Genomic DNA, 24549 nt, shown 5'->3' on the forward strand with positions numbered 1-24549 from the left:
ACTGAAGCTGAAAACCTTATTTAGACACCTTTGAAGCATTTTGCAGCCACGAGGGCTGGAGAGTTACTCTTTAAAAACAAAACAAAAGCAAAGAGTGTCAGGAAACTGAGTTATGCACCCACTAGAATGTCGCACGAGGGCCTGTTGAATTTTTCAACTTTCCAAATTCCAAAAATGAGGGGCAGTAAAAACGTTGTAACATGACTTGGGAATTCAAAAGATGTTTTGGTTAAATTAATATAAATTAGTTTTGTTTGGTAAGTAAAATGTGCGTAAAATTGCACAGAAATCATTAAAAATAATTGTCAAGTACTTGCAGTTATATTTATTATTGTTATTATTGGTTATTGTTTGGCATTACCTGACATTTTCAGAAGTTAAAATGAAAGTTCTTTGGTTTTCCGAGAACAGTTTATGTGCTTCTACATCAATCATCAACTCACCAAGCCAAGTGTTGTCCAATCCCAAAAACAGTAGCAGGTTTGAATTCCTCACACTCCAAAACATATTTTTAAGAGCCATCACTAAGGAGAAGAACCCAGAAAGTACGTTTCACACCCAAAAATTACACACAGTATTTCCGGGTTCTGAAGAATTGCAGTATACACACAGCTGAAAATGCAGCCCAAACGAGGACGCCCAACAGCGCATTGCAGTTCATGCACACCCAAATATGTGCAGAAAAACAAGAAGCCAGCTATTTGCACAAAAACATCCTGCACGCTACTATACCTTGATAGTGAGGGCAACCGGGCGCTGGCCTGCCCTGCCCTTGGGAGCTTCAGGATCAAATGTGCTCTGGTGGTTGCGCAGGAAAGCGGGCTTTAGCACATAGCCGCAACGGCCGTTGACCAAAAAGCGCCCGTCGTTCAGATCCATCTCTGCACCAGGCGTCTGGAAGTTCAGCGCCACTAGAAAGGGGGCAGGGGAAGGAGAGGAGATTACACGGGAGTGGAAGTGGGGCAGAAAAGCGGGGTTCTGTGATGGCGCAGTTTTGCATACACCTGCGCCTTCCAGACATCATTGGACGACAGCTCTCATTATCCCTGACCGTTGGGCCATACTGGCTGCAATGGATGGGAGTTGTAGTCCCAACAACCTCCAATGGGTATTGCATTGTCTACCTCTGACCTATGCCGTTTGCAAATTCAGAAGAGGACTGAGCAACACAAGGAAGGAGGGAAGGGTTGGTGGGAGGGGAGAGGAACGAAAGACACCTTGAGCCAAATGCTACTAAGAAAATAAAACATATGCAGAACCGCATCCTTTGCTCCAAGGACAGGGCTTAGTTTAGGACATGGGTCGGCAAACTAAGGTCTGTGGGCCAAATCAGGCCCAATTGCCTTCTGGATCTGGCCCGCAGATGGTCGAGGAATCACTGCGTGGATCGCCAGCGCGCATGTTCCTTCCCTCTCCCTCCCATGGCGGCGGCAGTGCCTCCTCCCTCCCTCCTCCTGGCTTCTCCCTGCCCTGCCTAGAGGAGGAAGGGGGCTGGGCTTTGTTGGTGCCAGCAGCAGCAGCAGCGCTCAAGCGGCTGCCATTTTAAGCAACCCCTCCCCGGAGCCCTTTCATGCGCCGCTCATCGTCCCGCCACGCTTTTGGTGATGAAGGCAGAAATACTCCTCCAAGTAGATCCCGTGAAGGATTGTCCCTGTGAGGGGAAGGCGGCACTGCTCCACCAAACCTCAGTCTGCCCACAGGCCCCCTTTGCCTGCCTCTTACAGTGATGGCTCAGCCTATCAGCATCTTATAATAATTATAATAAAATTTACATCCTGCCCATCTGGGCAGCTTACAGCACATATAAAAAACAAAACATCAAACATTAAAAAACAGAATATCCTATACAGGCAACAAACAAACCAATAATAGAAACCAAAAAGAACAATAAGAACAATACATAGTTTAAAGTTTAAATTAAAATATCCGCCAACCCCAGCTAAATTTGCTGTATTTTCCTGTGTATAAGACGCCCCCATGTATACGACGACCCCTATTTTTTTTTAACCCAAAATTAAGAAATTAAGTTGTTTAGCTTGGGGGGGGGGAGGTCACTTCTGCCAATCGCTCATTCGCCTGCCCGCCACTGCCGATTCCACACCTCGCCACAGCCACCAGTTGTCTGCCCGCTTGGCGCCGCCAACAGCTCACCCGCCCACTTACTGCAGCTGCCAATCGCCTGCCCGCTTCACCACAGCCGCCAATCGCCTGCCCAATTGCCGCAGCCAATCGCCAGCAGGCCTTGCCGCAGCCACCAATCACCAGCCCAATCGCCGCTGTCAATCTCCTGCTTGTTGCCGCCATTAATCGCACGTCCCCACTCTGCATTCACTATTCATGTATAAGACGACACCCAATTTTTGCCTATTTTTAGCAAAAAGCATCATCTTATACACGGAAAAATATGGTAACTAACCCCAACCCCCAAAAAACAAAACAGTCTCAGGGTTGTCCTTGTAGAACTCAGCAGGGAGGCGTTAGCTGGTTCTGCCTGCCATTGACTGGCTCCACCTACTGGTGGGCTCCTTACCTTCCACCCAACCAACCACTGACTAGCCCCTTGTTCATTGGCCATACACATCAACTGCCTGTCCACCTGTGCTTGGCAGTCCTCCCTAAAGGGAGGCAATGCTTCCTCCCCTCTGAGTCATAAGGCCCTCCTCGCTCTCTTGCAATGATAGAGGTCCCCCTCGCCTTGCCCCTTGGAGTTTGTGTGGGAAACTCCAGTCAAACACAACTATGCATGAGTGCTAGTTAGTGTATGAAGGGGTTAAGACAACAAAGTTTGATTCCTAGACTCAGCTAGGTCACACCCCCTTTTCTCCAATGCGGGAGGAAGTGAAGTCTTCTCTTCCTGTTCCCTCTCTCTTCTCGCCATGTAACAACCAAGCCGGATGTGCCTAAGCAAGCTCCAAGCTTAGAGCATGTGCCTGAAGCTACCTTTCTGTATTTTCTACCCAAGATTATTCTGCCTGTGTTCTCCTTGCTGCTGCTTGGATAAATGCATGAATCTGAGCTTTGGAACACTGTGTAAGTAAAGCATTTTAAACTTACTTTAACAGTATGTGGTCTGTTCATTGCAAGAGTAGAATGAGAAGACCGATGGGATAAAAGGGTCTTATAACCTATATTCCTCATGATGTACCACTGCTTGACTTTTGTGTGTTTAAACTATGCACCTGGGGGCTCTCTCCTGCTCCTTTGTCCTGTCCTAGCTGCCGCCTGGCTTATTGGTGGTGACAAAGGCCATGCACAACCGCCAATGAGCTCACACGCATATGAATGTACTCTCAACAGTGGACAAACACATTCAAAACAGGGCAAGAAACAATGAATCATGGAACAACTCGTTAGAGACCCATTCTGACTATTGAAGGCTTTTTCAAACATGTCCCAATTAGTCCTAACTTCTCAGGAAACGTTCTCAAAACAATCCTCTTCAGGGAATGCAGCCAAATCATTCCTTTTGTCTGCCGCTGCCTGGTAAGAACGCTTTCAAGCTGATCAAATTTATTTTTGCCAAGAGGCTGATCTCATATATGCAGATTGGATTTCTATGACGAAAATTGGCGTCTCTCCTCCTCTTCCCAGGAAAAAGACAAGAAGGATAATCTGACAGGGAAGGCGTCATTCTTCCAAGGGAACATCCATCTCCCTAGGGCAGTGGTTTTCAGCCAGTGTGCCGTGGCACCCTGGGGTGCCTTGAATGATGGTCAGGGGTGCTGTGGGCAATGCTGGCCTCTATCCTGTACATTAGCTCCCAGTACGTTTCCGAGCACAATTCAAAGTGTTGGTGCTGACCTTTAAAGCCCTAAACGGCCTCGGCCCAGTATATGTGAAGGAGTGTCTCCACCCCCATGGTTCTACCCAGACACTGAGGTCAAGCGTCGAGGGCCTTCTGGAGGTTCCCTCGCTGTGAGAAGCCAAGTTACAGGGAACCAGGCAGAGGGTCTTCTCGGTAGTGGCGCCCTCCCTGTGAAACGCCCTCCCACCAGATGTCAAAGAGAAGAACAACTACCAGACTTTTAGAAGACATCTGAAGGCAGCCCTGTTTAGGGAAGCTTTTAATGTTTGATGTATTACAGTATTTTAATATTTTGTTGGAAGCTGTCCAGAGTGGCTGGTGAAGCCCAGCCATATGGGTGGGGTATAAATTAATAATAATAATAATAATAATAATAATAATAATAATAATAATAATAATAATAATAATAATTTTATTATTATTATTATTCCTATTATCCCTCTTTCCTCCCCCCCCTCCTCTGATGCCCTCTAGCACCTCTGCCTCCCAAAGGCTTGTCCAGCCATTTGTTGCAGCAGCCCTGTCTACAAGCTCCCCAGGCAAATGATGCCTCTGGGGCCTGGCCAGGGGTTGCTGAAGCCAGGAGCTGAGAGGCCTCGGAGCAAGCAGGCAAGTGGGTGAGGAAGTCCAGCCAGCCAGTTTGCCAGCCCTTGCTGTTGGGAAATGGACAGACAAGTGGGAGGCTGGGAGCTGAGTGCCCGGTGCTGAAGGAGAGCCTTTCTGCCATGCAGGCCTGGCAGTGCCCACTGCTGCTACCCAAGGTAAGGTACTAGCCTCATGTTCACCTTTGGCCAGTCTCCGTTGGGCCACTAAGGCTGGGGACATCCTCTTCCCAGGCCCCTGTGGGGCAGTATGAGGAGGCACCTCTCTTTGGGGCAGGGAGGCGGCTCAGAGACCAGGGGCGGCGGCAGCAGCCTCGGCTGCTCAGAAGTAAATCCCAGTGAGTTCAATGGGGTTTACTCCCAGGTGCTTATGTATAGGATCTAGTTCTGCAATCCTATAATGACTTGTTTACAAATAAAACCAGCTAATCTCAGCAAGCCCTATCCTTGTAGGTTCTGAATTTCCCTGTCTAGCAGCTTAATGAAGAAAAGCCACAGTTATAAGAACTTAGAATGATATAACTGTAAAGGCACCCCCTGGGTCATCTAGTCCAGTGTTTCCCAACCGGTGTTCCGCGGCACACGAGTGTGCCGTGAGACATCGGCTGGTGTGCCGTGAGATGCCTGGAGGGAGGCGGGCGAGTCGGGCGGCGAGAGGCGGGGCGGCGGCGGCGAGGAGAGGCCGCGCCTCCTGCTGCTGCCTGGCGCTCCTCCTCACAGCCGGCAGCGCTGCCTGGGCGCCTCCGCGCGACTCTGCCTCGCTGGGTTTGGTCTCCCAGCAGAGACGGGTCACACGCGCACCTCCCTCCCTCCCTCAGCCTGCGCGGAGGGAGAGCCAGAGAGAGGCATCGCTCCTGCGCGGCGGGAGAGGGAGCAGCCGGAGCGATGCCCCAAACGAGCTGAATTCCGAGCGAGGGACTGAGGGGGGAGGGAAAAAAACTTTCACTTTCGTGCGTCCCTCCCGGCGTGACGCTGCGCGCTGACGTCACGGGGCCTCCCGCTGCTACCCGATTTCTGTTCTCATCTTGAAGCAAAGTTCTTAACCTGAAGCACTTTTTCTGGGTCAGCAGAGTCTGTAACCTGAAGTGTATGTAACCTGAAGCGTACTTAACCCGAAGTACCACTGTACTGGGAGGAAGGGGGACACACTGCGCTAACGGGAGTCAGATCAGGGCAGGAAATGAAAGATCTTGCACTCCAAATGTGGCGGCCTTGAATTTACAAGTGCGGCGTCAGTGCCATCCAGCAGAAGGGAGCGTTTTGGAGACTCTCTGCGGCTGCCACCTGGGCTCGCAGTTCTGATAATCAAGATGTTTCTCTTCCTTAATTTATAACTAGCATCTTGTAAACTCGACCTTGCGTTTGGCACTGCCTAGCCAAGTGCTCAGCCCAGCCCAACTTCATGCAGCCTCACAGTTCAGGGGAGTTTGAACAATAAAACAATGAGATAAAACAATAATAACAATAACAATAACAATAACAATAATAATAATAATTTATTTATACCCCGCCTATCTGGCTGAGTTTCCCCAGCCACTCTGGGCAGCTTCCAATCAAGTGTTAAAAACAATACAACATTAAATATTAAAAAATTCCCTAAACAGGGCTGCCTTCAGATGTGTTTTAAAAAGAAGATAGCTGCTTATTTCCTTCACATCTGATGGGAGGGTGTTCCACAGGGAGGGTGCCACTACCGAGAAGGCCCTCTGTTTGGTTCCCTGTAACCTCACTTCTCGCAATGAGGAAACTGCCAGAAGTTAAATAATAAATTAAAATTTAATAATTTAATGTAATAATATTAAATTAATGATATTAATTTAATTTAATAATAAATTAAAACAACAAAACGAAGCACGGAAAGGAGTTAAGAAATAAAACGGAAGAGAGGATAAAAACAAATGCTAAGGGTTGGTTCTAGAGCAGAAACCTGCCTCGGAGTTGGCCTTAGAGCTCAAAACCCTGCTTAAGGATTTGGCAGCCGTTTTCTTCCACTATGAGGAGCCTTCTCTGCGTTGCCTGGGCTTCTCTGAGTCCCCAGGCACAGTAATATGAAGCGCCTCAATGTTTTGGTCTCTGGCATTCGTTTAGGGAAAGAGGGATGGTGGGTGCGCACGGCTCAGTGGCCAAGCACCTGCTACGGCCGCACAAGGTCTCGGGATCAATTTCTGGAATCTCCAGCTCACCCAGCAGCCTCAAGCAACAGCCCTTAAAGGGACCTTTGCCTGGGAGATCGGACAGCCAAGGCAGCTTCACCCTAGTGTTGCTGGTGACCTGGAAAGCCCTAAACGGCCTCGGCCCAGTATACCCGAAGGAGCATCTCCACCCCCATCATTCTGCCCGGACGCTGAGGTCCAGCGCCGAGGGCCTTCTGGTGGTTCCCTCACTGCGAGAAGCCAAGTTACAGGGAACCAGGCAGAGGGCCTTCTCGGTAGTGGCGCCCGCCCTGTGGAACGCCCTCCCATCAGATGTCAAGGAGATAAACAACTACAGTGGTACCTCGGGTTAAGTACTTAATTCGTTCCGGAGGTCCATTCTTAACCTGAAACTGTTCTTAACCTGAAGCACCACTTTAGCCGTGCCGCCAGAGCACGATTTCTGTTCTCATCCTAAAGCAAAGTTCTTAACCCGAGGCAATATTTCTGGGTTAGCGGAGTCTGTAACCTGAAGCATATGTAAACTGAAGCGTATGTAACCCAAGGTACCACTGTACCTCACATTTAGAAGACATCTGAAGGCAGCCCTGTTTAGGGAAGTTTTTAATGTGTGACATTTTAATGTATTTTTAATCTTTGTTGGAAGCCGCCCAGAGTGGCTGGGGAAACCCATCCAGATTAGTGGGGTACTACTACTACTACTACTAATAATAATAATAATAATAATTTTTTATTACAGTGGTACCTCAGGTTACAGACACTTCAGGTTACAGACTCCGCTAACCCAGAAATAGTACCTCGGGTTAAGAACTTTGCTTCAGGATGAGAACAAAAATCGTGCGGCGAAAGCGGGAGGCCCCATCAGCTAAAGTGGTGCTTCAGGTTAAGAACAGTTTCAGGTTAAGAACGGACCTCCAGAACGAATTAAGTTCTTAGCCCGAGGTATCACTGTATTGGATTAAAAACGCCTGCATAGGCTGTGTAAGGCAAAGGGTGTTTATGGGAAAGGCTCTGTAAAGGCACCAGCGATCTCTCGCTGGGGGTCCCAATTGTCTCACTCCGTGCTCCTCCAACCGATTGCAGAGGGCATGGTTGCTGGCCCGCTCTCCGCTGCGCTGCAGCGCCACCACTGCAGGTGGCCGGCGTGTTTGTGTGTGTATTGCATCTACCACCTCAGCAGGAAATCGAGAAACACGGGGAATAAAGAGGGTTGCCGAGAGTTGGCTGGCTGTGGCCTGCTCCTCAGTAAGGATGCTTGAGGAATTTGGGTTGGTTTGGAGGGAGCGGCAGGGAGAGGCCTGCATTCCTGCAATGAACTCAACTGAACCGCAACTCCCAAATCAATGCGTGGATCGGAACGTGGTCTGGAATCCACAGCCTGACCAAACTCTGAGAGATACCCCACATATACTAGAACATGAGAGAGGGTGTGCATATATCTGTGTGTGTGTACACAAACACACACAAACACACACACACAGAGAGCGATAGCAAATGTATCCAAAAATGCTCCTGAGAGTGACTGTACATGTTGATATGCTGTCCCTGCCCAGGAAATTGGACGGGGGGCAGCCATCTTTTTTCTGGTACAATTTTCCTGGGAGGGGCGGCACATCGCCACATTTTCAACCTCAGGGTCATTTTCTAGGTGTTTGTTCTAGCTGCTCTGATAGCTAGAATCCTGTGTGGGATTTTTATTTTATTTTAAGAAAAACCATGGCCACACACAGAGGCGAAAATGGAACAGAAGAGACTTTCAGTCACACAGTAAAATTGATGCAGCCTAAAATGGGGGGGGGGCTATTGGGTTGCTGTTTTTGTTTTTGTTTTATATTTTGGTTTTAGATCTTGGTTTTATTCTGTGAACCGCCCTGAGACCCCCCTCCCCAAGGTATATAAATTCAGTAAATAAATAATAAATAATAAAAATAATAAAGGAAGACATTCGGCCACCCCTACTCCTCAGGGCCAGCACACCGTCACTCAGGCACAGATTAAGCTTCTTTTCCACTGTCCATCTTCCATCGCCTATTGAGGCGGCGAGGAGATGACTAGGATTGACCATTTCACAGTGGGAAGGAGGAACCCGGGTCCCCTGCTTCTAGGCTTCCAAGGAGCAGTGGGCAGGGGTTCATGAGTTACCGCATTTTTCGCTCTATAAGATGCACCAGACCATAGGACGCACCTAGTTTGTGGAGGAGGAGGAAAACAAGAAAAAAAATATTCTGAATCCAAGAAGCCAGAACAGCGAGAGGGATCGCTGCTCACTGTTCTGGCTTCTGGGATAGCTGTGCGAAGCCTCTTCAGGGTAGGGGGAGCCTTCATCTCGCTGCCCTGAACAGGCGTCACGCGGCTATCCCAGAAGCTAGAACAGCTAGAGGGAGCACTGTGCAGCACTGCGCTGTTCTGGTTTCTGGGATACCTGCGCAGCCTCTTCAGGGCAGCGGGATGAAGGCTCCCCACACCCGAAGAGGCTGTGCGCGGCTAAGCCAGAAGCTAGAACAGCGAAAGGAGCGCTGCACAGTGATCCCTCTTGCTGTTCTGGCTTCTGGGATAGCTGCGCAGCCGGCATTCGCTCCATAAGACGCACACATTTCCCCTTACTTTTTAGGAGGGGAAAGGTGTGTCTTATAGAGCAAAAAATACGGTATGTCCACCAGACCTATTTTTCACCCATGATGCTTATGGGAGGCTGAAGGGCAGGGGTGGGAAAGAGTCCCAGGGTTGGGTGGTCTCTTACCAAGTTGGCAGCCAGCGTTCCACATTTCCTGAGGGTTGTAGTTGGCAGAGTTCATCTTCAGACCCAGCGGGTAGATGCGGCTGAGGTGCCGGGCGTTGTATCGGACGAAAGGGATTCCTGCAAGGCAGAAGGGAGAGTTGCAGCCCCAGGCTCAAAGCGAGGAAAGGGGGCTGTGAATCGCAATACCCTTAACCAATCTCCACTTTAAGTACCGTGCAGAGAACAAGCCGATATTTCACTGGCACGACCAAGATGCCCGGGTTCAGCTAAGCAGCAGTGGGTCCGATACAGGGCCGGCCCTACCATTAGGAAAGAGCAGCAAATTGTTATTTATTATTGTTGTACTTTTGCTGTCATGGAGGGGAAGTGGAGCCTGTAAGGTTAACTGCCTCAGGTGCCTGAATAACTTGACTGGCTTTGGGTGTTATGCATCTTGACTTCGTGGGGGTAGGGCATTTGCTGTTCCCCCTCGGGCGGCAAAATGTCTTGGGCTAGCCGGCACGCTCAAAAGTTAGCAGGTTCCTTCCTGAATCTACAAGCTTTTGCCCAGGCCCCATTCCCCAGGCCCTGTCTCCCCCCAGACCAGTGCCATTATGCGACCATGTTTTGGCAACGAGGTAACCTAAATCCTGCAGGCTGTATAAATCAAACATACATATAAACCGTGAGGGAAAACCTGTAACTGCTGCCTTGCAGAACATCTCTGGGGGGAAGAAAAGGCTAAGGAGTAAACCCTAAGGTAAAAGGTAAAGGACCCCTGGATGGTTAAGTCCAGTCAAAGGCGACTATGGGGTGCGGCGCTCATCTCACTTTCAGGCTGAGGGAGCCGATGTTTGTCCACAAACAGCTTTCTGGGTCATGTGGCCAGCAGGACTAAACAGCTTCTGGTGCAATGGAACATCGTGAAGGAAACCAGAGCGCACAGAAACGCTGTTTACTTTCCCGCCGCAGTGATAACTATTTATCTACTCGCACTGGTGTGCTTTTAAACTACTAGGTTGGAAGGAGGTGGGACAGAGTAACGGGAGCTCACCCTGTCGCGGGGATGCGATCTGTTGACCTTCTGATTTGCAAGCCAAAGAGGCTCACACATCAAGAGTAGAGTCCCTAAGACGGTTGGATGGCTCCTTGTACACTTCCTTCCGGCAACTCCTGCAGGCAAGCTGGTGCCAAACGTATTACTCTGCTTTCCTTTAGACCCCATCAATGAGGCTGAGGGGGGAGGTCTTGTCATCTGGGCAGCCCAAGACCTCCATACACACTACCCAGGCTTGCACCCAGGGGAGATCACTTCAGTGCTGCTGACTCAGCAAAAACAACACGGGAGGCAGCAGTGATGAGTTACCGGTCTCTGCTGCCACAGCAGGCGCTGTGATTCTCCAGTGGTTTAGCTTCACCCCCACAGGTGCACTGCATTGTCTCTTGAGACAGACACATGCCAACGATGACAACAACATGTGATCAGACTTCTAATTTTAATGTTGTATTTTATTTTTGTTTTTAAGTTGTAATCACTCATCTTGTTTTTATTATTGCTTGTAAGCCGCTCTGAGCCCGGCCTTGGCTGGGGAGGGCGGGGTATAAATAAAAAATTATTATTATTATTATTATTATTAATTATTACAGGTAACTTGCTACTTACACACATTTAAGTTGTGCGCATTCAGCTTTGCACATTTGCCCCCCCCCCAATTTTTTTTAAGGGGCAGAGTTCCAGGAAAAACGAGTTTGGCAATCCCAAACTCACACACTGAGCACAATTTTGGCTTTTACGTGCGGTTCCCAAATGTAACATAAATTGAGAGTAACTATACCGTATTGTCCTCTTATTAGGCTAATCTCGATCTGGCTAATACAGTGGTACCTCGGGTTACAAACACTTCGGGTTACAGACTCCGCTAACCCAGAAATAGTACCTCGGGTTAAGAACTTTACCTCAGGATGAGAACAGAAATCGCACATCGGTGGCACGGCAACAGTGGGAGGCCGTTCAGGTTAAGAACGGTTTCAGGTTAAGAATGGACCTCTGGAACGAATTAAGTTCGTAACCAGAGGTACCACTGTATGCAGGTTTATTTTGTATCCTCGTATGGCTCAAGATTGGCCTGGCTCTTGCTTCCAAGTGCTAACTTGCTTCCCTTCCCCTTTCAAGGTACTTTCAAGGTTTTCCCTTTCATCTGGCTACTGCCCTATTGGCCAAGGACAAGAATTCCACTCTGCCATCCAGAAATAGGGCCTGTTGCCTTTGCATCTCAATTTCTCCTCGTTGCGCAGATTTTTTAAGAATGAGTGGACACAGAAAGAGTGCAAGGAAGCATCACCCTTGTTCAGGCTGATCTTATAAGCTCACTCTATCCCCTAATACTGGCTGCATTCTCCATCTTCCTTGTAATTTTCCCTGATGCCCTGCCTTCAGACTTAAGAGTCACTTTTAGTTCCTCCTGTTCAGGGAATTCACCTGCTCACGTAAGAGCCAAACCTGACCTGATTCTTTGATCAGCTTCCTGGCTTTCCGCTCGCTGAATGAGCACATCTCCGTAGGCTGCTGGTGGCGCAGAGCTTGAGACAGACTTTGGAACGGGACGGACCGGCAATAGACAACCACATCAGAGAGTTCCCGAGAAATCTGCCCAGCATCCTTTGCCTGGGGAGAAAGATGTACAAAGAGCAAATGATTTCCAATTAAGATGACCCTCCCAGTCCTGCAGTTGAATTACTCCAAGCTTGCAAATAGCTACTGGCCTGGTAGCCTATAGAGTAGAGGTGAGCCCATGGGCTTTATCCAGCCCGCCAATCTTCTCCATTTGACCCACAAGGCCATTTTGGGCAAGCCATGCCCACTTGCCCCATAGGTAAAGGTAAAGGGACCCCTGACCATTAGCTCCAGGCGTGGCTGACTCTGGGGTTGCGGCGCTCATCTCGCTTTATTGGCCGAGGGAGCCGGCGTACAGCTTCCGGGTCATGTGACCAGCATGACTAAGCCACTTCTGGCGGACCAGACCAGCACACGGAAACGCCGTTTACCTTCCCACCGGAGCGGTACCTATTTATCTACTTGCACTTTGACGTGCTTTCGAACTGCTAGGTTGGCAGGAACAGGGACCGAGCAGCGGGAGCTCACCCCGTCGTGGGGATTCGAACCGCCGACCTTCTGATCGGCAAGCCCTAGGCTCTGTGGTTTAACCCACAGTGCTTAGCCAAAAGGGGCTTTGTAGCACTTCCTAAGCTGGTAGGCACTTTGGAAGCACTGCACAAAATGCTTTCCAAACCCTGGGTTCGGCACTTCCCAAGGGAAATGCCATGCAAAAGACTCTGCAAGCTCCTTTTTTTTCTTTTCAAAAGGCAGGTGTCTTGGGAGTGGACACCTATCGCCTGATACCTGGTAACTCCAAGCCTCCTGTTCTTTGGAGTGAAAGAAAAATGTCCCTTTAAAAACAAACAAACAGCTGATTGCAAGTCCTGTGTGGTGCTTTGTGCTACAGATCTCTATCTCCTCGTGCTGATGACACAGGTGAGCAGCCTCACCCACCTGTCAAATCTGGCCTGGCAGGATCAGAGACATAAAAGGTCTGGCCCACCTGCTGAGAAAGTTCACCGCCCCCGCTATATGGAGACTAACAATAGCTTCCTGGCAATCGGGCAGGAAGGCCTTTGTAAACTGGAGGCCAGCTGATTCCTTATTTTCAGCCCTGCTGCAAATGAATGATGCACATGTTGTTGTCGTTTAGTCGTGTCCGACTCTTCGTGACCCCATGGACCAGAGCACCAGGCACTCCTGTCTTCCACTGCCTCCCGCAGTTTGGTCAAACTCATGCTGGTAGCTTCGAGAACACTGCCAACCATCTCGTCCTCTATCATCGCCTTCTCCTTGTGCCCTCCATCCTTCCCAACATCAGGGTCTTTTCCAGGGAGTCTTCTCTTCTCATGAGGTGGCCAAAGTATTGGAGCCTCAGCTTCAGGATCTGTCCTTCCACTGAGCACTCAGGGCTGATTTCCATAAGAATGGATAAGTCTGATCTTCTCGCAGTCCATGGGACTCTCAAGAGTCTCCTCCAGCACCATAATTCAAAAGCATCTATTCTTCGACGATCAGCCTTCTTTATGGTCCGGCACAAAGTGGAGAGACAGATTTCAGGGCTGGTGTAAAGATGTTTGTGAGATAGCTTTTTCGGACTAGCTTTCGGAAAGGCTGCATTACTAGCTGGCCAAGGATGGATAACCTCCAAGGCTCAAGACGGTCTGGATCGTGTGCTGTTCTGATCTCCAAGACCTGGCTGTCTACAGTGGTGGGATTGCAGGCTCAGGTTGGCAACCCTTTTGTCCAGGATGCTGCCATGAGTGGCATAGAAGAATAAGGATCCTAGGTCCTGTTACTGCAACCAGTACTGGTCTGAGGATCACAGAGAATTTCATTCACGGGGGGGGGGGGGAACCCTGTGACTGAAAAACCACCTGTGCAAGGAGTGGATTTCCCTGCACTTTCCTGGCTTGCGTGGGGCAGGGGTATGTGCCCTGTCAAAATCTGCACCTCCTTTTTGGATATTTCCCATGTATGTGCAGGGCCTGCTTGCGGAACACAATGTGCTCCCTTGAAATCATTCATTAGGCTTGCATTCGCAAAACAAATTGGCTATTTCCATTGATTCCTATGAGTAAATTTCTAATAATAATAATAGTAACAACAATTATTTATACCCCGCCCATCTGGCTGGGTTTCCCCAGCCACTTTGGGCGGCTCCCAACAGAATATTAAAAACACGATAAAATATCAAACATTAAAAACTTCCCTAAACAGGGCTGTCTTCAGATGTCTTCCAATAGTCTGATAGTAGTTTATTTCCTTGACATCTGATGGGAGGGCATTACTGAGAAGGCCTCTCTCCCTGGTTCCCTGTAACCTCACTTCTTGCAGGGAGGGAACCGCCAGAAGGCCCTCGGAGCTGGACCTGAGTGTCTGGGTTGAACGATGGGGGTGGAGACGCTCCTTCAGGTATACTGGGCCGAGGTCGTTTAGGGCTTTAAAGCTCAGCACCAACACTTTGAATTGTGCTTGGAAACGTACTGAGAGCCAATCTAGGTCTTTCAGGACCAGTGTTATATGGTCTCGGCGGCCACTCCCAGTCACCAGTCTAGCTGCTGCATTCCCTACCACTTAAATTTGACCCCCCAAAAGCAAAAAATATCCAACAGGAAAACCTAGAAAAAAATGCTCTCTGATTTGTCCAATCACTCCCTGCTTCAGCCAACCAGCAAAAGGCAAGCAAGGAAGTAAAAAATGCCCTCTGTTCCAGTCGCTGAAGCTGCAGTGTGTATAGTGAGGTTTGGGTACGAATTCCTCGTGGTCAGATAAGTGAATCTTTGCATAGGAAATAGAAGTGATGGGAAGCTTTCCCTCCACTAAGTTGCAGATCTACCAACCACCTATCCAGGCAAAGAGAAACCACGACGCATTTGGTTTTACGTGACTGGGGGCAGATGAGATACAACTTCGCCCATTAGGCTGGACATCCCCTGCGACAGCCCTTTCCAGGAATCAAGACGTACTCACCTGCAACGGTTTAATCCCTTGAAGAGAATGCGTAGACTAGAAGGGGAAAAGAGAGAGAGAGAGACCCTCCTGTGAGAAACAAAATACATCTATGGATATTTTCGAAGGGGCATATCTAAGAACAAATGGCCAATCTGGGTCAGACTAAAAAGTCCCTCTAGTCTAGCATCTCTCCCCACAAAGTGGACAATAAGGGGCCTCTGGGAAGCCCGCAAGGAGCAGGACCTGAGGGCAATAAATACTGTCTTTTTTGCTCTATCAGACGCACCAGACCACAAGACGCACCTAGTTTTTGGAGGAGGAAAACAAGAAAAAAAATATACTGACTCCCAGAAGCCAGAACAGCAAGAGGGATCGCTGCCCTCTTGCTGTTCTGGCTTCTGGGATAGCTGTGCAACCTGCATTCGCTCCATAAGACGCACACACATTTCCCCTTACTTTTGAGGAGGGAAAAAGTGAGTCTTATAGAGCAAAAAATACAGTAGATTCCTCTCCCACAGTTGGTTTCCCAGCTGTCTCTTATCCTAGATGTAGCATCATGTGTGCAGAGAATGGTGACCCATATGACCATGGGTCAGGAAACTAAACCTTATGAAGAACGGTCGAAGGAGCTGGTATGTTTAGCCTGGAAAAGAGGAGACCGAGAGGGGAGATATGACAACTATATTCAAATATGTCAGGGGCCGTCACATGGAAGATGGAGCTAGCTTGTTTTCTCCTGCTCCAGAGGCCCTCAGGACCCGAACCAACGGCTTCAAGTGACAAGGAATGAGATTCCAACTAAACTTCAGGAAGAACTTTCTGACAGTAAGAGCTGTTTGACAGAGGAACGGTCTCCCTCGGGAAGCGATAGACTCTCCTTCCCTTGATGTTTTTAAGCAGAGGTTGGGTGGCCATCCGTCATGGGTGATTTCGCTGACATCCCTTCATTGCAGGGGGTTGGACTAGATGACCCATGGGGTCCCTTCCAACTCAACAGTTCTGTGATTCATGATCATTACTGGTGGCCACTCACAGATTTATCCTGTGTGAACCTGTCTAATTGTCAGGCTTTGGGGAATTGGTTTCCTCCCCCCGTGGCAGTAGATAAAGAAACGCCTTACCAGTTAGAATCTTTAATAATCACAATGAGAGAACAAAGAACACATCTCCTAGAAATGGCGGTGCTCCCAATTAAGGGATACTCTCCCCTCCGTCCCTATTAATCTACGTCACTCCTACGTCTTGTGATCTGAGCTTGTACCCCCTGGACTTTCTATTCTGACACCTTCTGGGCTCTCTGTGACTTTGGAGAAGGGGTGTGAATGCTGTCCAGAGACTATGAATCTCTTAACCCTCTCTCTCTTCCAGCGTTTCTTCTCCTAGCTATTCCCCATCCAGTATTTCCCAGCTTCTGCTTTCTGAACTATGCCCCTCTGCAAACCACTCTTCCAAATCTATGCTGTCCTCCTGCACCTGGGAAGATTCAGGATCAGGATCGGGGGTGGGGGTGGCTCCCACCATTCTTCCTGAGTGCAGCGCTCCTCAGCTGCACTGGCTCCCGGTGGAGTACAGGTCAGCTTTAAGCAGCTGGTTTTAACCTTTAAAGCGCTATGCGGCCTAGGACCCTCGTACCTACAGGACCACCTCTCCTGGTATGCCCTGCGGAGGACCTTACGGTCCACAAATAATATATTGGATGTCCCGGGCCTCAAGGAGGTTAAACTGGCCTCAACCAGGGCCAAGGCCTTTTCAGCTTTGGCCCCAGCCTGGTGGAACACTCTGTCGCAGAAGACCAGGGCCCTGGGGGACTTGACATCCTTCCGCAGGGCCAGCAAGACGGAGTTGTTCCACCTGGCCTTTGGTCCGGGCCCAGTTTGTCCCCACTCTATGGGACCCTGTAAGTTACCTCTTTGATACTTTTATCAGCTCATGTGGGACCAACATGTACAGCTGGCCTTGAAGAATACATGAGGTTCCCAATCCCTATAGTTGTAGGGATTAAATTAAATGATTCGTGGGAAATTCTAATCTTTAAGCTGTATTTTAATTAATTGTTTGATTGTGTTTTAATGTATTTGATAGGTGATGTTAGCCGCCCTGAGCCCGGTCTTGGCCGGGGGTGGGGTGGGGTATAAATAAAATTTTACTTACATACTCAGCACCGTCCCTGACACTAGGTAAAGATAAAGGGACCCTTGACCATTAGGTCCAGTTGTGACAGACTCTGGGGTTGCAGTGCTCATCTTGCTTTACTGGCCGAGGGAGCCGGCGTACAGCTTCCGGGTCACGTGGCCAGCATGACTAAGCGGCTTCTGGCGAACCAGAGCAGCGCACGGAAACGCCGTTTACCTTCCCGCCGGAGCGGTACCTATTTATCTACTTGCACTTTGACGTGCTTTCGAACTGCTAGGTTGGCAGGAGCAGGGACCGAGCAACGGGAGCTCACCCCATCACGGGGATTCAAACCGCCAACCTTCCGATGGGCAAGCCCTAGGCTCTGTGGTTTAACCCACAGCGCACCACTCGTGTCCCTGACACTAATCCTTTTTAAAATCTAATCCTCTTTAAAAGCCATATAAGCTAGTGGACATCATCACATCTTGATATTCCATGGTCAGTTAGCATATTCAACTTAGGGAGGTTTGCCCCTTTAGGGTTTTTTCCTGAACACTTTTTGAGCACGTATAAACTTTCAGGGCTCCCCCAAGCTTGCTGATCCTTCCATCTATCTTCTCAGTAGCTTTGGCTATGTCTGCCAGCACTCAGCCAATAGTTTGCTATTAATGAGACAGCTTATCCATGTAATTTTTCTCTCTCTTAGGGGAAGGGGTCTAATCTCTGCTGTGTCCTCACCTTATCTTCCTCTTCCTCCTGCATTTCTTCCTCGGGATTTGTGATGTAGCTCATTCTTTCGGGATCACCCTTGTCCTCTGGCAACTTCTTTGCCTTCACCAATATCTTCCACTTTAACTGCTGTGGGGTTTGAAGGAGTGGAGTTTAAACAGCTTAATTCTCTAATGAAACCTTGCACGTGAAATTGTAATAACCCAATTAGTGGAGGCGTCAGGGCTCCAGAATTTGCCCAGGGCCCGAATAGAATTGGGCGAATATTTTGGTTTGGGTTTCTCCAATTTTTCCATTTTTAAATTCAGTTATCTACATCCGTTTGCATTTTTTTAAAAAAAAACAATGCTAATGAAAATTCATCAGCGAGCGTCTCTCCCAACTGGTATTCAGCAAGTTGGTATTCAATTTTTCCTAATACATGCATTTTTTTCAGAATCACTTTCCCTAATATAATGATTTTTTTGCTCCAGTATATGCATTTTTGTACACCTTACTTGGCTGAAAAATGCACTATTGCAGAATGTAAAGAACTGCAGATTTTGAAGGATGGCTGTGTTTCAATTCATGTGCTGTTTTGCAAAGCGCAAACTACGCAGCTTGGCCTTTAAATGCAATCTGAATCAAAAAGGCTGGCCAGCCCAACAGTGCCAGCATTCTCACTTTGCTCCTGCAAAATTCAATGAATATTTTTGTGGGGTGCAAATGTGAATTGGACGTCTGATAGTCCTGGCCATAAAGTGTCTTGTTCACACCTGTTAGGTGTTAAAACCCTACATCCCTTACAAGAACTAATTACCTTACTAGGACTAAAATGGAAGCTGGATGAAGAAAATCTTGCAATAACTCAGCTACTACATTACCCAAAGTCCATTAGGCTGCCATTTCCCTCCACATAATCTTTTTGGATATCAGGACTGCACAAGTGCAAACATCTGGCATTGGGTACCAAAATTCATCTTGGCTTTTGTTGTTGTTGAAAGCAAAGTTTCTTAAAGCTAGAACAGGTAATCTATTTGTCAAGTCAACCTCCTCGTTGACTTTGGTTTTCTCCTCAGCAAAATTCCCAGCCTGACTGTATCACAGGTGATATGAGGCACATAACCTAATACGACGCTAGAAGTAAATCAAGAAGGAAGATCTTTTGGCCATCCAGATGTTTGGAACTACAACTGCCACCAGCCCCAGTCAAGCATAGCCAAATGGCCGAGGCTGATGGGAGTCGTAGTCCAACCAAGTCTGGAGGGTCAAAGATTCCCCACCCTTGCCCTAAATGGTGTTACCTCTGGTGATGGGAGCTCTTTGGGCGTGTCTCCATCCAGTGGTTGGGTCACAAGCATGTTCCCTAAAATAGCCTTCATGTGGCGCGCCATCTTGGACTGCTGTTCCGGCCCACAGTGGTTTTCCAAAGAGAGAATCACAGGATAGGAAGAATGCTGAGGAGACAAGATGGAGTCAGAAGGCATCTGCCACCTCCAAGATTCTTTCCCCAACCCTTCAAATGATTACTTTTTTTTCTTTTTTAAATAAACACACACACACACACACACACACACACACATACACCACTAAGCATTTTACTCTGGCTTGCATGAAATTTTGTGTCCATTTGCAACCTCAAAACATTTTAGGAACTGTTTCATCCTAGCTTTTCATGTGTTGATCATTCGCTGGTTAAAATGAATTTCTTTTTTTTCTACTCATGTTATGCTTTCCTAATTGCATTAGATGGTTAGCTTTAATTCTCGGTAGTGGCACCCACCCTGTGGAACGCCCTCCCATCAGATGTCACGGAGATGAGTAACTATATAACTTTTAGGAGACATCTGAAGGCAGCCTTGTATAAGGAAGCCTTTTAATATGTATAGTTTTGCAGCGGTACCTTGGCTGTCGAACTTAATCCGTTCCGGGAGTCCGTTTGACTCCCAGAACCATTCAAAAACCAAGGCATGGCTTCTGATTGGCTGCAGCTAGCTCCTGCAGCCAATTGGAAGCCGCAGAAGTCGCGCTGAACGTTCAGCTTCCAAAAAACGTTCGAAAACTGGAACATGTTCGTGTTTTTGGTGTTCGGGAGCCAAAACGTACAAGTACCAAGGCGTTCGAGAACCAAGGTACGATTGTATTATGTTTTTATATATGTTGGAAACTGCCCAGAGTGGCTGGGGCAACCCAGTCAGATGGGTGGTGTACAAATGATAAGAAGAGGAGGAGGAGGAGGCGAAGAAGAAGAAGAAGAAGAAGAAGAAGAAGAAGAAGAAGAAGAAGAAGAAGAAGAAGAAGAAGCCACAAGCGGGACACAATGCCAAGTAGCCCTCTCTGGCTATTGTCCCCCAGCAACCAGAATTCAGGCTAGCATTTGTGCCAATCTAGAATTCACAGAAATGTGGTGGTGGGTGTTTTTTTTAATGATACGGTGAACATGCTTTCTGGTTCCTGTAAACAGATAGGCACAATCAGTTGCAAGCGCCATCTTTCAGCACAGGGACAGGTTCTCCTCCTGTTTCTTGCAACTCCACCAATAAGTGGGAGAAGAGCACCAAAGGATGCCAATATTACTTCACACATTTTTCTGGAGTAGCAGGACGTTCCAGAGGCAGATGTTCAGGGTTATGCTGAACTGGATGGAAAGCAAGAATGCAGCTGGCAGGGCTACTCCCAAAACAACATCCGTTTGGCGCTCCGAGAATCTACGTAAATTTCTGGCTTCTCCCAGCCAGGTTCCTGTTAGCCATGTTTTCAAGTCAGCCTCAAACCCAAACCTGTTGTGTCTCTTTCTCGCCAAATTAAAGATTGCAAAAGCAGTTCCTCAGAAAACCCCACCCAGCCAGGTAGTATTTGGCCCAGATTCCAAAAGCATAGAGTAACTATCAGCCTTCATTAATCTGGTCTTCCTCGGGTACTATTAAGGGAGCAGGGGAACATTTTGTATAATGGAAAAGAGTCTTTTCATAACACGGTGGCATGCGTAATGTGAGTTGCAACATCAGCCCAGCTCGCACATGACACTAAAGGTTTATTGCAAACAAGCAAATATGCGTATTCCCAGAGCAAAGGTCACAGCGACAACATCCTTCTCCCAATTCTACTTCCTCCATAATACCCGGGCTAAGCCATGGTTTGGTTTACCATTACACTGAGATGTAACCAAGGTTTGCTCTCAGTTTTGCTGCTCATGGTTGGTTGGGGGAGACAAACCACAAGCCAGGGTTTGGACGTAATCCTAAAATAAATGATGGGTCAGCACTGGGCAGTGCAGCAGACCACACGAGAAGCCCGGCAGGGGCCATCTTCATTCCAATCAGTCAATACAGTTTATTGTATATAGCCAAAGGCCTTCACAGTGAACAGCAGAGGGCAAAAAGCAAGGCATTCCTCTAAAATCGCACAACGTAAGTCTACAGCATTAAAATTTGCAGCACAAAATTTTAAAGTTACAATGCATTCACATAACTGGAGCGAAGCTTCTTAGCTTCCAGAGCAAATTTGTCTACCAGAATTGTAATTTGTAGATATTTAGCAGCTTAGCGTTCTACTATCACTTCCTGGCGGGGGGGGGGGAGGGGATTGATCCGAGAACCAATAAAGAATAGGGGATGAAAAAAAATTCGCTGTATACCGTGTATAAAGGGCAGGTCAACAAATTGTGTTTGATAGCCTCAGCCTGATTACATCCATAAACGCATTCCCATTCCAATATGAGCTATTATTTCTAGGAGCCCACGCATTTGCTCAATCACACTAAACCATGGTTTGGCTTGGCATTACATGCAAACCAGTGTTCCGTGTAAGGTAAAGGTAAAGGGACCCCTGACCATTAGGTCCAGTCGCGGACGACTCTGGGGTTGCGGTGTTCTTCTCGCTTTATTGGCCGAGGGAGCCGGTGTACAGCTTCTGGGTCATGTGGCCAGCATGACTAAGCCGCTTCTGGCAAACCAGAGCAGCGCACGGAAACACCATTTACCTTCCCGCTGGAGCGGTACTTATTTATCTAGTTGCACTTTGACATGCTTTCGAACTGCTAGGTTGGCAGGAGCTGGGACCGAGCAACGGGAGCTCACCCCGTCGCGGGGATTTGAACCGCCGACCTTCTGATCAGCAAGTCCTAGGCTCTGTGGTTTAGACCACAGTGCCACCCACGTCCCTGTGTTCTGTGTATGAGGCTATTAAATCAGTCTTTGTGTTTCACGTATTGTGAAGGTGAAGGCCACGTTGCCTAGATAAGAGGTAGTCACCTGGTGCCTTCTGCATGTTAATGGGACTCCCAACCCCCACCAGCCCCAGCCAGTTATGAGCAACGGTGAGAGATGATGCGAGCTGCAATCTAACAGCATATCTGAACAGCGCCTTGTTGGCGACCCCATTGTTGCATTAAAATGCCTTCTGCATTATCAATATTTGCACACATACAACAGAAGGTACCCCCACCTAAACAAGCAACAGTTGTTGTTTTTTAATGCTTAATCCAACGGGTTTTTAAAAAAGGCTTAACTACTTCGAGTACAAAAACTTTCTTTAAAAAAATGCAAGCCAGACACCATCGTTTGGAATTGTCTAGAATTGTACCCGCTGCGACCTTTGCATGCACCGCCTTTGAAAAAGGAAGCTTGCACAATCGTTTCCAGCAATTACCGTATTTTTCGCCCTATAGGACGCACTTTTTCCCCTCCAAAAATGAAGGGGAAATGTGTGTGCGTCCTATGGGGCGAATGCAGGCTTTCGCTGAAGCCTGGAGAGCGAGAGGGGTCGGTGCGCACCGACCCCTCTCGCTCTCCAGGCTTCAAGAAGCTCTGCACAAGCCGCGGGAGCCCTCCCACGGCTTGCGCGGAGCTGCCTCTTATCCCAAAGCCCCGGCGCGCTCAGCAGTCGCGCCAGGGCTTCGGGTAGCTCTGCGCAAGCCGCGGGAGGGCTCCTACGGCTTGCGCAGAGCAGCCTGTTCTGGGTGCTGGGGTCGGGGGAAGCTTGGGGGGGGAATAAAAATATTTTTCTTTATTTCCCCCCCAAAAAACTAGGTGCGCCTTATGGGCCGGTGCGTCCTATGGGGTGCAAAATACGGTAAATTTGCTCATGAATCGTGATACAGCTAAGTGACTAAGTGGTTGGGCAGCGAAGAAAGCTTCTGAGAGAAATGTTTGGGCCTCAGAACATCAAATGCAGCTCCTTCTCCCTTCTGAGGATCCTTAAGAACTGCAATCAATCAATCTTCTTGCTACCCGCATTTCTGAAAACTCTGGTTTAGCCTACCTTGAATGCATGGTCCCGGATGCTTTCAATCACATCCCGGAAGAGGATCTTGGAGGTCAGAGTGTGGCCGTGGTAGATGATGGGCTCCCCGTTGGAGCCCTCCCAGCAGTCAAGCTCCACACAGCGACACCCCTTCATCAAAGCCCTGCCGAAGACAGAAATGGGGTGAGGTGATGATGGACTCTGCGTTTCAGCCCTCTGCCTGTCAAGGAGCTGTCAGGAGAGCACAGGTCATCCACAGGGCAGGAAAGAACGTGAGGATGAGATGCAATTAGCATCTAGGATTTGATCAGTCTTAGAGAGTCAGGGAGAATTGTGACACCTTGCCCAACCTCAGAGATGGACCGTGGACCAATATAGGCCAAGGGGTCAAGTTCCGGTTCAGGCCAACAAGGGTCAAGGGTCGTTCAGCCCGGACACTGAAATTCAGCGCCGAGGGCCTTCTGGCGGTTCCCTCATTGTGAGAAGTGAGGTTACAGGGAACCAGACAGAGGGCCTTCTCGGTAGTGGCACCCGCCCTGTGGAACACCCTCCCTTCAGATGTGAAGGAAATAAGCAGCTATCCTATCTTTAAAAGACATCTGAAGGGAGTTTTTAATATTTAATGCTGTGCTGTTTTTAACACTTGATTGGGAGCCGCCCAGAGTGGCTGGGGAAACTCAGCCAGATGGGCAGGGTATAAATAAGAAATTATTATTATTATTATTCTTCAGGTAGGAGACACAATCACACATCGGGAAGCGCAAGGAGGGAAAAGGAAGAGTCTGTGTTACTATTTAGCACAAGACGTTGCTCAGTTCTGCAAGGTGTACAGCAGCCCGGGTCTTGCTGCCTGGGTGCCGAGTTCAAGTCCTCCAGCCCCTTACAGGGAGCCAGGCAAGTGTTGTGCTAGCTGGCACTCTTCAAACAAACTTTACGCAGTATGATCCACTAACTTCAAGGTGTAAACAGCTTGTGCCTTTCCACCCAAGGGACGGCTCAATTTCCCACACATTGTTCCGCAGGGCTCCTTCGGGGATTATGGGCCACATAATTAATGGAATCACCTGAGCTGAGGAAAGCGAAATGCGTTGTTCTCTCTCCAGGTACCAGGTTGTCCTTCAGTAATCCTGCCTTGCCATGTGGCCTCCTTCCCCCTGGCCTGTTCAAAGCAGCCCCACCAACCAACTAACCAACCAACCAGATTCCTCTCTCTGCTCCAGCTCACCCACTGCCTCTCTGCATGCCCTGGCCAAAATGTTGCAGCCAATGGCCGTGCACCCACCATTATTTGCTGGAATCCTTTACCTATCCCCGTTATATTTTATTAGGTTATATTTTCTGAGAATCCTCCGGAAAAACAATCTCTCAAAGGACCTGTTGATGGCATTTTACCATTGCGCTGTGGAGAGCGTATTAACTTATGGTCTGTGTGTGTGTGGTTTGGGAGCTGCACGGCCAGGGAAAAAACAATGCTATCCAGGGTTGTAAAGACTGCGGAGAGAATAATTGGGTGCACTCTTCCCACCTTGGATTAAATCTACGCTGCCAGGTGCCATAAGAAAACAGCAGAGATAGCGCAGGATAGTACGCACCCCGGAAATGATCTCTTTCAGCTTCTCCCTTCTGGAAGAAGGTACAGGGTTATAAAGACT

At 48.5% G+C, this 24549-nt stretch overlaps 1 protein-coding gene across 1 annotated transcript in view; it reads right to left on the reverse strand.

The window, feature by feature from the left end:
• Positions 1-24549, reverse strand: part of PLCD3 (phospholipase C delta 3) — a 91689-nt gene that overhangs the window by 5589 nt on the left and 61551 nt on the right. Inside the window, exons 7-13 of the mRNA XM_081166279.1 lie at positions 22916-23060; positions 18958-19110; positions 17684-17803; positions 14849-14884; positions 11785-11944; positions 9301-9417; positions 733-911 (exon numbers count right to left, since the gene is read on the reverse strand). Of these exons, the coding sequence (XP_081022405.1) occupies positions 733-911; positions 9301-9417; positions 11785-11944; positions 14849-14884; positions 17684-17803; positions 18958-19110; positions 22916-23060 (910 nt within the window). The remainder of the gene's footprint in view (positions 1-732; positions 912-9300; positions 9418-11784; positions 11945-14848; positions 14885-17683; positions 17804-18957; positions 19111-22915; positions 23061-24549) is intronic.

This window comes from Podarcis bocagei, assembly GCF_964188305.1.
Source record: "Podarcis bocagei genome assembly, chromosome: 13".
Classification (NCBI taxonomy): domain Eukaryota; kingdom Metazoa; phylum Chordata; class Lepidosauria; order Squamata; family Lacertidae; genus Podarcis; species Podarcis bocagei.